The sequence below is a fragment of the Haematobia irritans genome, chromosome 2 (genome assembly GCF_050003625.1).
Source record: "Haematobia irritans isolate KBUSLIRL chromosome 2, ASM5000362v1, whole genome shotgun sequence".
Taxonomy (NCBI): Eukaryota; Metazoa; Arthropoda; class Insecta; order Diptera; family Muscidae; genus Haematobia; species Haematobia irritans.
In genome coordinates this window covers 120,656,037-120,670,111 of record NC_134398.1, presented here as the reverse complement: position 1 = coordinate 120,670,111, position 14,075 = coordinate 120,656,037, and the positions used below count along the sequence as shown (strand labels likewise).

The following is a 14,075-nucleotide window of genomic DNA, read 5'->3' as shown; positions in this document are numbered from 1 at the left end:
TGATTGGTATGTAAAATTCAAGCGTGGTAAAATGAGCACGGAGGACGGTGAACGCAGTGGACGCCCGAAAGAGGTGGTTAACGACGAAAACATCAAAAAATTTCACAAAATGATTTTGAATGACCGTAAAATGAAGTTGATCGAGATAGCAGACAATGGATGAAACATGGCTCCATCACTACACTCCTGAGTCCAATCGACAGTCGGCTGAGTGGACAGCGGCCGGTGAACCGTCTCCGAAGCATGGAAAGACTCAAAAGTCCGCTGGCAAAGTAATGGCCTCTATTTTTTATGGGATGCGCATGGAATAATTTTTATCGATTATCTTGAGAAGGGAAAACCATCAACAGTGACTATTATATGTCGTTATTGGAGCGTTTGAAGGCCGAAATCGCGAAAAAATTGTTGTTCCACCAAGACAACGCACCGTGCCACAAGTCATTGAGAACGATGGCAAAAATTGATGAATTGGGCTTCGAATTGCTTCCCCACCCACCGTATTCTCCAGATCTGGCCCTCAGTGACTTTTTCTTGTTCTCAGACCTCAAAAGGATGTTCGCAAGGAAAAAATTTGGCTGCAATGAAGAGGTGATCGCCGAAAGTGAGGCCTATTTTGAGGTAAAACCGAAGGAGTACTAACAAAATGGTATCAAAAAATTGGAAGATCGTTATAGTTGTTGTATGGCTCTTGAAGGGAACTATGTTGAATAATAAAAACGAATTTTGACAAAAAAATGTGTTTTTCTTTGTTAGACCGGGGACTTATCAGCCAACCTGTTACACCCTCAAAAAATGTTTGTACTGTGCAAACATGTTATGTTTCACTCTAAGCATATCTTTGTTTAAGTCTCCAAATAGTTGATTCCAGTTTCTAAACATTTGTTTGCCCGCAGCAAAATCTCTTAAATATAATTGCGTTAGAATACAAATAAGCACGTATGTTTGTAATTTATCTAAAAATTCTAAGTCGATAAGCAATCATGAACGAGTACCAGCAACTTACAATTATGTTGTAATTAAATTTGCATATCTATATATCTGTGGACTTATGACAACAAAATCCCATAAGTCGAGATAAGACAATTTCTCAAAAATTTTATGTTGTGTGTAGTTTTTGAAGGTGCATCTTTCTGTGTTTACAGATTTTCAATATCTGCCCTAGATCGGAAGATATAGAATGGCGAAAACAACATAAGTCGCGATTTTTTTAAGTTTAATTTTGACAAAACAACATATCTCATCATATGTTGTAAAATAAAATCGAAATACTTGTATGATACTTTTGACAAAACAACATAAGTCGACTTAAAGTGTGTGTAATTGACCAATTTTTCTTTTACAAAACAACATACGAGTATTTCAAGTCATGGTGTTTTGTCGAAAAATCTAACTTCGGTTGTGTTGTTTTTTAGTCAGAATATTATCAAGATTCAATTCGACAAAACGTCATAAATAAAGATATGTTATTATTTAAAATAAAATATCATATGACAAAACCACATAAGTCGGTAATCCCTAATTTTCTCTGAATCGGAGGGTGCTACGTGGTTTTGGAAAAGTCTAAAAATAAGCTACCGAAATGGTCTATCACATAAATATTAAACATTTTCCAGATCTTTTCTTCAGAAGTTTTTGTGACCCCTTAAAGGTGTATTTTCGAAAAAAAATATTTACGTGATATTAAAGATTATGCAACCTAAATTTTAGGCCGCGAAATTTACAAAATATTAAAGCCAAATTTCTTTAAAATAATAAAATTTTAATTAAAATAAAGTTTATAATCTTTGCTTCAAAATGTTTTATTAAATTTAGGACACAAATTTTGTAAATTTGCGTCCCTCCGTTAAAGTCCCATGTCTTTGAACTAAGGCTAAGTCGCCTTAAATTAAAGAAACACATTAATGATTTAAAGAAATTGTCCTTAAATTAACTGAAATATTGAAACTTAACATTTAAGATAAAAGCGCTTCAAATATAGGCTATGACTTATTTTGAGGATTTAGCATCTTTGGTTTAAAGTTTTTGTGTTTGGAATTAAGAAAACATTTTTTACTTTAAAGTATTCGTTATAATTTGGATTTTTAAACTGGAATTTGTATGTGAGTACCTTTATTAATAAACCGCGAAAAGAGAATGAAAATTTTATAAATGAGATCTGTATCCTAATTTTAATTTTATTGATCCTAGATTTAAAGCCAGATAGGTCGCTAAAAAATTTCTTTATTTTAAAGAAGCCGCATCTTTGGCTTAGAATCAATACCAAAATTCTTAGGGGAAGGTCAAAATCGTTGGACCCAAGTAAACTTTTGTTTGAGTGTAGCTATATCTAAATCTGAAACATTTTCTTTCAATGTTCTATTCTGTCCCAAAACACCTTCTTATGCCAAATTTGAACTAAAACTGTGACTTTGATTGGAAAAATGTGTTCACAAACGGACGGACATGGCTATATCGACTCAGGGGCCGGCCTTGAGCAATATTTCCAAGGACACCAAGTGTCTATTTCGTCTCCTTCTGGGTATTGCAAACATATGCACTAATTTATACCCCAGCAAAAAAAATTGGAAGTTCTTCCAAAGGCACAACTTTAAAAGCACTTCCAGAAAATGAACTCCCAATGATGTTCTTTATTTTAACTACCCAGGAAGTTATTTTAATTCAATTTTTTATAACTTGGTTTTTTAATATTTTTAATGGATTATTTTGAACTTTTTTTGTTTCAAATAGGTTAAAAACAGAGTAAGAATTCATAAAATGGTACAAATCATTTAAATTTTGTTGACAAAAATGCTAAATCCAATCTGGAAAAATTGTGAATTATTGAAAATATTTGAGGTCAAACGTTTCCGACAAGCGTTAGAATCCATTACAAATTATAAAAAATTATAAAAAAATTGGAAGTTCTTCCAAAGGCACAACTTTAAAAGCACTTCCAGAAAATGAACTCCCAATGATGTTCTTTATTTTAACTACCCAGGAAGTTATTTTAATTCAATTTTTTATAACTTGGTTTTTTAATATTTTTAATGGATTATTTTGAACTTTTTTTGTTTCAAATAGGTTAAAAACAGAGTAAGAATTCATAAAATGGTACAAATCATTTAAATTTTGTTGACAAAAATGCTAAATCCAATCTGGAAAAATTGTGAATTATTGAAAATATTTGAGGTCAAACGTTTCCGACAAGCGTTAGAATCCATTACAAATTATAAAAAATTATAAAAATTATTTATTTGTCAAAATATCACGGAATTTTTTTATTTACATCCAAAACATTGAATTCGGTTCACACCTAAAGAAGTGATGCAAATTCAGTGCAACGACTGTTGAAATGGAGGACTTCCGTCCTATGACAAGCCCATGTTAAATTCATCGCTTCTGCGTCAATTTTGCACCACTTCCGGATTCAAAAAGAACATTTTCATTACTTCTTTGGCGACGCTTTTTTTGCTGGGACTATTTTGTTCCACAGAGTGTTTCAGGGTAAACTGAAGAAATATTTACGTGGTATTAAAGACTACGCCACCTAAATTTAAAGATGCGCAATTTACACAATATTTCATTTCATTTATTTCATTAGTAATTGAAAATATTTAGGGTAAATTTTTATTAAATGAAAGTTTATAATCTTTGATTTAAAATTTTTCTTCCGAATCTTTGAAATTTGCGTCCCCCGTCAAAGTCGTACTAACAAAGGTCAATTTTCCTTAAAGTAAAGCAACACATTTTTGATTTAAAGAAATCGTCCTTAAATTAACTGAAACATAAAAGATTTAGTTTTAAGATAAAACGTTTAAAATATATGCTAAGATTTATTTTGAGGATTTTGTATCTTTGGTTTAAAGTTTTTTTTTTGGAATTAAGAAAAAAATTTTTACTTTGAAGTATCCGTTATAATTTGGATTTTTAAACAGACATTTGTTTGTACGTGAATAAAATTATTTATATGCCGGGAAAAGTGAATGAAAATTCAATTTAAATTAGATTTAAACCAGATAGGTCGCTACAAATGACTTCATTTTAAAGAAGCCGCATCTTTGGCTTGGCATCAATACCAAAATCCTTATAATTCAAATTCAAAAAAGTCAAAATTTGGTCAAGGGAAAACGCGTGTAAATCAGTGAAATCGTTTATTTAAAAAATCAAATTAAATTTCTTTTTCAAGTTCAATTAGTATAAAATTCAGGAAAAATATTCAGTTAGGCTTTCGCTTTTCCAAATCCGCATTGCCGGGCCTCACGCTTGACACCTGCCATCAGATTTTGTACAGCCACCTTGTCCACCTTCTTCGCCGCAGAAGGCCAGTTTGCCTTGAACTGCTGCTCGTCCTTAGCAGTTTTTTTGGTCTTCTTTAGGTTCCGCTTGACAATAGCCCAGTATTTCTCAATTGGGCGGAGCTCTGGCGTGTTTGGAGGGTTCTTGTCCTTGGGAACCACCTGCAGGTTGTTGGCGGCGTACCACTCCATGGCCTTTTTACCGTAATGACAAGATGCCAAATCCAGCCAAAACCGTACGGAACAACCGTGTTTCTTCAGGAAAGGCAGCTGACGTTTATTCAAACACTCTTTCACGTAAATTTCTTGGTTGACAGTCCCGGAAGCTATGAAAATGCTGCTTTTCAAGCCACAGGTACAGATGGCTTGCCAAACCAGATATTTCTTTGCGAACTTTGACAGTTTTATGTGCTTGAAAATATCTGCTACCTTTCCCCTTCCTTTTGCCGTATAAACCTCCTGTCCCGGAAGCTGCTTGTAGTCGGCTTTGACGTAGGTTTCGTCGTCCATTACCACGCAGTCATACTTCGTCAGCATCGTCGTGTACAGCCACCGGGATCGCGCTTTGGCCGTCGTATTTTGTTTATCATCACGATTTGGAGTCACTACCTTCTTGTAAGTCGATAGTCCGGCTCGTTTTTTGGCTCGATGCACGGTTGTAGACGATACACCCAGCTTATTTGCGGCATCTCGGAGAGAGAGGTTAGGGTTTCGCTTGAAACTACCGGCAACTCTCTTTGTCGTCTCAGCGGCTTCCGGTTTTCGATTTCCCCCCGATGCAGACTTCCTGGCTGTCGACAAACGTTCCCCAAACACTTTAATTACATTTGTAACGGTTGATTTGGCAACTTTTAGCGATTTTGCCAGCTTTGCGTGCGAGTAGCTTGGATTTTGATACGCTGCTCTTCTTGCTTGGATGGCATTTTGACAACTGAAGAGTGAATTCCAAAATCAAAATAGGAGCAACATTCTACACACACACACCTTCAAAATGAGGGGAGTTCAGGTTTTTTAAATGCAAAATTGAAAGAAATACGTCAAGTTTATATTGACCAAATTTTGACCGTATCACCCTTTATTTAAGTAGACTTTCAATCCTATATTTCAAAAATGTTTTCCTAACCACACTCTCTTCTTTCCTCCCATTTCAGGTTCATCAATATCAAGTCTAATTGTTCCCAACGAAGTGCCTTCCATTCTCTCATTAGTATACTCCAATATACCGCCAATTAAAAAAGGTTTATCGACATCTCCATAGCGAAAAATGCAACATATCTAAGCTGGCTTATTTTCTCAAAATTTCTATTTCCATTGACAGGTACCGATTCTCGCCTGGGCTTTGGATTTCGTCTAGGACAACATGCAGATTTCCAGGTCATGGTTGAATTGGGACCCCAAAAAGAAACCAGACCCATTGGTGACCCAGACAATGGATCGTCGTTCAATAAAAGACAGGTTAACAAAGCACAACAGCGGGCCGTACAAAGAGAAGTAGCAAAAACCGAAAGTCCACCTACATCATGGCTGGAAAAATGGTCCAGTCAGATAAACAATGGAGCAGCTCCAAAGAGCAAAAAGGTGGTGACTACCAAATCTAAGCCAACCAAGAAAGCGGTGGTAATGAAACAAGTAACACCGCCACCAATAGCCTCCGTGCCCCCATCAATGCCTCAACAAATGCCAGTTCAGGCTCTCCAACAACTTCAAATGCTCTATAAAATGGCAACCTCAACAACGGAGGAGAATATTTCACAATTAACAAATGAGGAGACGATAACACCAAGTGCTCCCATAGGTGCTCTTCCATCTACGAATTTACAAGAGAAACTACAACTGATCAAAGCCCCTGCCAATGTTGAGGAATTGCAAGGTTTAGCTCAAAAAACCCCAGAGCAAAGAAAAACCGAAATCACCAAGGAACTGATGGATGTCAATTTAGATGAGTGATTTCGAAACAAATGTCTTCATAAATTTTTTTATTCTGCATTTTCCGTTATTTGTTTCATATGATTCAACATTTTTGTAACATATTTCCATGTGTTTTTATGTAAATAAAATTTTTCCTAGATATAAGAACAAATTACGAGTTTTAAGAAAGATTTAAGGATTTAGAAGAGCATTTACATTAAATCAAAAAAGGAAAATATGGCATTGGAAAAATGAACTATCCCGTGCGAAAATTTAACTAAATTGTATTTCAAAATTGGAGATTAATTAAATTAACGAGAATTCTTTACGAAATTCAAAAACCAAAAGTTGACTAAAAATAAAGAAACAAATCACAGCGCCAGATCACGGTCATTTCAACCACGCTGTAGTTCATTCTTACTATTTTTGAGAAGTGTACGAAAATTTTCTTTTGCTTTAGTTAGCATTGAATTCATTTGTATGGTCATATATATATATACAGAGAAACCTCTGAAAAGTGAACACCCACGGTCGCCTAAATTTTGTCCACATTTGGGAGGTGTCCGGTTTTCAGAGTGCCCAATTGGGCATAAAAAATATTTGATTAAGAAATTATTTGATTTGGCAAATTTCAATTAATTTTTTATTTGATTCAATTAAAAATTTAATTGATGTTGATTACAACACTCAATGAAGTTTTTAATTAAAACATAACTATATGCAATTACTTGCTTAACTAACTTAGTGTTTTAGTATGATAACAAATGATTGTTTGAAGTAAATTTTGAAGTAGAATTTAAAAAATTTCATCTTGTCTATATATTCCATATGCCATTTTTATACCCTCCATCATAGGATGGGGGTATATTAACTTTGTCATTCCGTTTGTAACACATCGAAATATTGCTCTAAGACCCCATAAAGTATATATATATATATATATATATATATATTCTGGGTCGTGGTGAAATTCTGAGTCGATCTAAGCATGTCCGTCCGTCCGTCCGTCCGTCTGTTGAAATCACGCTAACTTCCGAACGAAACAAGCTATCGACTTGAAACTTGGCACAAGTAGTTGTTATCGATGTAGGTCGGATGGTATTGAAAATGGGCCATATCGGTCCACTTTTACGTATAGCCCCCATATAAAGGGACCCTCATATTTGGCTTGTGGAGCCTCTTACAGAACCATATTTCATCCGATCCGGCTGAAATTTGGTATATGGTGTTGGTATATGGTCTCTAACAATCATGCAAAAATTGGTCCACATCGGTCCATAATTATATATAGCCCCCATATAAACCGATCCCCAGATTTGGCTTGTGGAGCCTCTAAGAGAAGCATATTTCATCCGATCCGGCTGAACTTTGGTACATGGTGTTGGTATGTGGTCTCTAACAATCATGCAAAAATTGGTCCACATCGGTCCATAATTATATATAGCCCCCATATAAACCGATCCCCAGATTTGGCTTGCGGAGCCTCAAAGAGAAGCAAATTTCACCCGATCCGGTTGAAATTTGGTACATTATGTTGGTATATGGTCTCTAACAACCATCCAAAAATTGGTCCATATCGGTCCTTAATTATATATAGCGCCCATATAAACCGATCCCCAGATTTGGGTTGCGGAGCTTCAAAGAGAAGCAAATTGCATCCGATCCGCCTGAAATTTGGTACATGATATTGTTATATGGTCTCTAACAACCATGCAAAAATTGGTCCACATCGGTTCATAATTATATATAGCCCCCATATAAGCCGATCCCCAGATTTGGCTTGCGAAGTCTCCAAGAGAAGCAAATTTCATCCAATCCGGTTGTAATTTTGAACATGGTGTTAGTATATGATCTTTAACAACCGTGCCAGAATTGGTCCATATCGGTCCATAATTATATATAGCCCCCATATAAAACGTTCTCCAGATTTGACCTCCGGAGCCTCTTGGAGGAGCAAAATTCATCCGATCCGGTTCAAATTAGGAACGTGGTGTTAGTATATGGTCGCTAATAACCATACCAAAATTGGTCCAATCACACAAAAATTGGTCCATATCGGTTCATAATCATGGTTGCCACTAGAGCCAAAAATAATCAACCAAAATTTTATTTCTATAGAAAATTTTGTCAAAATTTTGAGAAAGTTTTTTTTTTTTTTTTTTTTTTTTTTTTTTTTTTTTTTTTTTTTTTTTTATTATTAATAATAATTCATAATAAATTCATATACAATTCAAGAATTAAATGTCCCCCGCGAAGTTTATAAACTTGTATGCAAGGGAAAAGAAAAATAAATATTGTTATATATACAAATAATTACAAATGATTATTCTGAAGAATATTGGATTCCAATCAATATTAACTATTAAATAGTAGAATATTACAAAAACTTTTGATTATGGTATATATAATAAGCAATCTTTAATAATATGCCTTCATTGTGAGAGTAATAACTGCCGCTTTATTAATTTTTTTCGCTTATGCCTGTTTCCACTATTTAGAGCTTCTAGTGGCATCGAGTTGAATATCATAGGTAGCTGTACGTTTAATGACCTTTTTCCGTATTTGTTGTTGTGTTGCGGTACATAAAATCGTCCTTCAACACGTCTTCTTGTGTTATGTATGTGACTAATTGGTTTTAAGATTGAATCTCCATGAAATTCATTTAGTATTGTGTTTTTGTATAAGTTCGAGACGCTTAAAATACTGTGTTGCTGTGCAAAGATTGTTACATTTTGTCGAGGATTTGTAATTTGCTGTGATATATCATCGTTGTTATTGGTTATTATATTATGATCATTGGTTCTGTTTTTCATCAACATCTTTAAAAGCCTGTTCTGTGTTAATTGTAGTATTTTGCAATGTGATGATGATCCGAATGATGTTATTCCATGCCGTAGTTGTGATTCCACAAGTGCAAAGTAAGCCTGTTTAGTTACTGCCAAAGGTGCAGAGTTGTTGAGGTGATAAAGTATATATAAAGCTTTACGCAGTTTCTTGTTCAGTTCCTGTATATGGGACTTCCAGTTAAAATATTTGTCAACTACCACACCAAGATATTTTATTTCATCCACTACTTCAATAAATGTTTCGCAAGAATCATTATCAGCCGAATTTCGATATGAGTGAAGACATTGAGTACTATGAAATTTTAACTTAATGCTCGTATTACTTAAACTCGGCAGTCTTATGTGTAGCAGTTTGGTCTTATCGGCATTTATAATAAGTCCGTTATCATGGCACCATCTCGCGATATTATTTAACTCTGTTTGCATAATTATTTGTGCATCTTCCAGATTTGGGTGTGATACAATAACTGCAGTATCGTCTGCGTAGGCAAAGGCTTTACTATTCTTTAGGATATTAAGCAGTTCATTAGCATATATTAAGTACAGTACAGGTCCTAATTTAGATCCTTGGGGAACTCCATATTTTATTGGTATCTGTTTACTGACGTTATCGTCAATTTGTACTCTAAATGATCTACATTCTAGGTAGTTTTTAAACCATTGTAAACATTGTCCACGGATTCCATTTCTCTCTAAGGTAGACAACAACTTTCCATGAGAAAGACTGTCAAATGCCTTACTAAAATCAATAAATAAGGCAATACAGTGAGCTCTTTGATCAAGTTTTTGATTGACAAAGTTGGAAAAATGACCTAGAAGTTTGTTAATGTTTTTGCCTTTTTGGAAGCCGTATTGATTATCGTTAATGATGTTGTACTTGGATAGGAAATTATTCAATCTCCGTACTATGATTTCTTCCAAAACTTTTTCTAGCACTGGCAATATGGATATCGGTCTGTAGTTGTTGTAGTCGTCTTTTTGTCCCTTTTTGTAAATAGGTCTCACTAGAGATGTTTTCAGAAGTTGCGGTATTTTACACTCGTTTAGACTAGAATTTACAAACGTTGTAATGATTGAAACTAATTGCTCAGCGTTGTTTCGTACATCCTTTGGGCGAATTCCATCTACACCGGGTCCTTTTTTGAGGTTCAGAGTCTTCAATATATTTAATATTTCCAGTTCATTGGTTTCCTCAAAGTATATCGAGTTATGAATGCGAGTTTCTTGATAGGTAAATGTTTTAATGTTACAATCGTGTAGAATGGTTTTTACGTTTTCATCAAATTTTATTGCAAAGTTTTCTGTTACAACTCTTAAATTATCGTTTTTGAAATTTCTCTTTATTTCTTGATCCAGACTTAAAACTTTCTTACCAAGAATTACATTTAATGTTTTCCAGGTACCACGAATGTTGTTTCTATTTTTAATGAATTCGTTTCTGTAGTATTCGTTTTTGGCACATTGTATTATTTTGTTTAGTTTATTGTTAAACAATTTGTACTCCCTTTCTTTTTCTGTATTATTTCTATTTTTTCTATATCTTTGGTATAATTTGTCTTTTAATTTACAGTAATATAGAATTTGATTATTTAACCACGGAAATTCATTTCTTTTCTTTAATGTTGGTTTTGTTTGCATAGATTTAGCATAAATCTTATTAAATTTATCTAAAATTTTTTTAAAAGTCTCATCACAACTATCATTTGTATTTATCTCATTCCAATTTACGTTTCTGCATAAATTATTAACTTTTCTTGTATTAATCATCAAGTCATTATGTTGGTTTGTTGCCGAACCCTGGTTTATGCCATTGTAATTGTTTTTTCTCTTTTGATTTTGTGTATCATTTACACTCATGCAACAAAATAATGAGAAATGGTCAGAGATCGAACTCATAACAACAACCGCTTGTCCACTGGATATTGCTCTCGTGCTTCTCACAAACATGTGATCAATGCATGAGCCTCTGTTTGTATTGAAATCTTCGCGAGTAATCTCATTTACCAAGCACTGAAGTCCGTATGAAGACATTATATCGAGATATGTTGATGTTGTTTTATCTCTATCGCTTAAAATGTTAATATTCACATCGCCAACAATAAACAATGCATCATTCCTCTTTACTTTACAAATGCATTGTTCAAGTTCTTCTATGAATTGATTTCGGCTTGTTCGTGGCGGGCGATAAATTGCCAATAGACTTAATTGGATTTTATTAATGAATACATTAATACGAAGGGATTCAAAGGTTATTGTATTTTCGCGAATTATATTATATGTAATGGATTCTTTAACGTAAATAGCTATACCACCACCATTACCTTCTCTGTTCAAAAATGTACTGTTAAAATTTGGTATATGGTAAAAACTATTCTCATCGTCCGTAATATTTGTCTCTACCAATATTATGAGTTTTATCTCATTTATTATTTTTTGAATATTAGCAATAAAAAGATTAAAATTTTTTCTTAAAGATCGGATGTTCATGTATATTAAGGAAATCGGATAGTTTAGTAATTCAGTATTCAATAAGTTGAAGCTAGTTATCACTTTACAGTTATTATCACTCATGTTTTGATATTACTATATATGTAGTAAGAGTCTCTGTCTCATATGGAATTTTGGATTGAATTTATATATATATATATTATAATCTGTTTAGTTTATTTGTGTGAATATTTGTATAGTTAAGAGATTAATTCGATATCTGTTTCACAATTAATTTTTAAGCTGCTTTCGTTTTCATGTTTTCGTACATAAATTTCACCTTCACGAACCCATACATATTTCCACTTAACATCTTTTGCTTTTTTCTTTATGAGCCACAACAAACGACGTTTGTATGTGGTCAGCTGATCATTTATAAACAAATATTTGTTCTCATCTATGTTATCGTTTATCCCGTTCGCATCCACTCGGTGTCTCTTTATTTTCTACAATTACTTTGTTTTTGCTTTTTATTTTGTACATGTTCTCTATATCATTCTCATTTATAACTATATTAATCTTTGTTGCAATTTTTTCTATTATTTCTCCCGCACTTAAAGTCTCATTTTTTATATTACTTATTTCAATGTTCTTTCTTATTAGCTTCTGTTCTAACTTATTGATTGTCATTTCCATTTCGAGCAGTTTCTTGTCTTTTTCTTTGTTTTGTAGTTGTAATTCAGTAACCTGAGTATTCAAATTTACAAGGTTTTCGTTAATATGTGTAAGTGTGGTTTGTTGGTTTTGCAGTTGAGCGTTGATGGAAGAAAGTTGAGCAGCAATGTTTTGCATCATCATTTGCATTCCACCATGTTCTTCTGAGGTTGTTTGTTTTTGTGTTATGGGCGATTGTATTTGAAAAATCGGATTGTTTTTTATAGGATTAGTGGAGTTATTTTTCTGACGTTTGTTTGATTCGTCAAAGACATCATCATCATTGTCATCTTCTTCGCATCTCTTTTGTTTTTGTGCACTATTTTCACTTGAAGATATAACTATTTGGTAGGCAGTGTTCGAAGGTTTGCGTTCTCTACATTTATGGCATTTCCAGGCAGCCTTTTTTACTGCATTCATTCCAGCATATGATGATTGTTGTAAAGAACAACAAGGGGAAAAGTGAAAGTGTTGGCCACATTCTCCACATATCATATGTTTTTCCTTTATAGTTAGTCCGCATTGGGCACATAATGGAACAGTTCCTGATGGACTTGCCATTTTCGCGAAAATATGAATAAAGAAATATTACAGAAAAAGTTTAACACAGTTAAAATTGTTGTAATCGACGTTTAGTTTGTGCGCTATTGATAACAACACGTCCTTTCACAACGAAGGCTGCAGGCAAACTTTTCAAAATTTTATATCTATAGAAAATTTTGTTCAAATTTTATTCGGTTCATAATCATGGTTGCCACTCGGGCCAAAAATAATCTACCAAGATTTTATTTCTATACAATATTTTTTTTCAAAAGTTTATTTCTATAGAAAATTTTGTCAAAATTTTTATTTCTGTAGAAAATTTTGTGAAAATTTTATTTCTATAGAAAATTTTGTTAAAATTTTATTTCTGTAGAAAATTTTGTCAAAATGTTATGTCTACTTTGTCAAACTGAATTTTATACGTATTGGATCGATCTTTTTTGATTTAATATATACCACGTATGGACTTACATACAATTTAGAAGGTGGTGTTAGGAGGTTTTAAGATACCTTGGCATCGGCAAGCGTTACCGCAACTTAAGTAATTCGATTGTGGATGACAGTGTTTAGAAGAAGTTTCTACGCAATCCATGATGGAGGGTACATAAGCTTCGGCCTGGCCGAACTTACGGCCGTATATACTTGTTTTCAGTTAACGTTAACCGGAGTGAAGATATTTGCAATTTACTTTCCGTTAACTGAAAGTTAAAGCCAAACGGAGCTACATGAAAATGGCCGTAACGGCCAAGTTTTATTAAAACGTAAGTTGTATCAATTATTTTTTAATTAAAAATTTAAAAATAACTTCAATCAAATTATTCAATTTCAATAAACTTTTTAATTCGAAATATTTTGGTGGTTATTTTAGGACTACAAGTATGGTGGCGAATGTGGCGTATCTGCCGATTTCATTTCTTAAGCTTATAGAAACCGAAGCCGATACCTGATAATTGATATCTACAGGTATTTTAGGACCATATATAGGTGCGTCGAATACGATGAGTATAGGTCAATGTTTTGACATGGCCTCCATATAGACCGATTTGACTTCTTGGGCTTCAAGAAACCGTATATCTGCTTGAAATTGGAAATGTAGAGATATTACAGATCCGAAAATAGGTATGCCGAATATAGTATGTTTCAGTCCACGTTTTGGTATAACCCCCTACGGACTGAACTCCCGTTTTGATTTCTAGGGTTTCTAGAAGCGACAAATTAAGGTTAGGTATATGGACAGGCTCATATTTCAAGCTCATTTATTGTGATACCACACCCAGAAACAAGTGCCTTCCAAACTAAAGGAAACATGTATATACAGCAGTAAGTTCGGGCCGAATCTTAAATACCCACCACCATAAATCAA

At 33.7% G+C, this 14,075-nt stretch overlaps 2 protein-coding genes across 2 annotated transcripts in view; one reads left to right on the top strand and one right to left on the bottom strand.

Annotated features, from left to right (window-relative positions):
• Nucleotides 1–6,354, top strand: part of snsl (snustorr snarlik) — a 36,386-nt gene extending 30,032 nt beyond the window's left edge. The window contains exons 3-4 of the mRNA XM_075293733.1: nt 5,426–5,512; nt 5,593–6,354. Coding sequence (XP_075149848.1) covers nt 5,426–5,512; nt 5,593–6,221 — 716 coding nt within the window. The 3' untranslated portion in view covers nt 6,222–6,354. The remainder of the gene's footprint in view (nt 1–5,425; nt 5,513–5,592) is intronic.
• Nucleotides 6,355–8,614: 2,260 nt separating this feature from the next.
• On the bottom strand, nt 8,615–12,730 carry LOC142225039 (uncharacterized). Its single transcript, XM_075294815.1, has 2 exons — nt 11,997–12,730; nt 8,615–11,354 (listed from the first exon to the last, which is right to left on the bottom strand). Exons 1-2 carry the CDS (start codon nt 12,728–12,730, stop codon nt 8,615–8,617), a joined length of 3,474 nt encoding a protein of 1,157 aa, XP_075150930.1.
• Between the last annotated feature and the right edge of the window lie 1,345 nt (nt 12,731–14,075).

Bases quoted from the DNA above. Each gene is read 5' to 3' on its own strand.
- LOC142225039 (XM_075294815.1), bottom strand. From the start codon at position 12,730: ATGGCAAGTCCATCAGGAACTGTTCCATTATGTGCCCAATGCGGACTA. The intron at 11,355-11,996 runs GTACAAAATAAA...ATTTTTGAACAG, and splicing joins GAGAATGATATAGAGAACAT to AGAAGGTAATGGTGGTGGTA.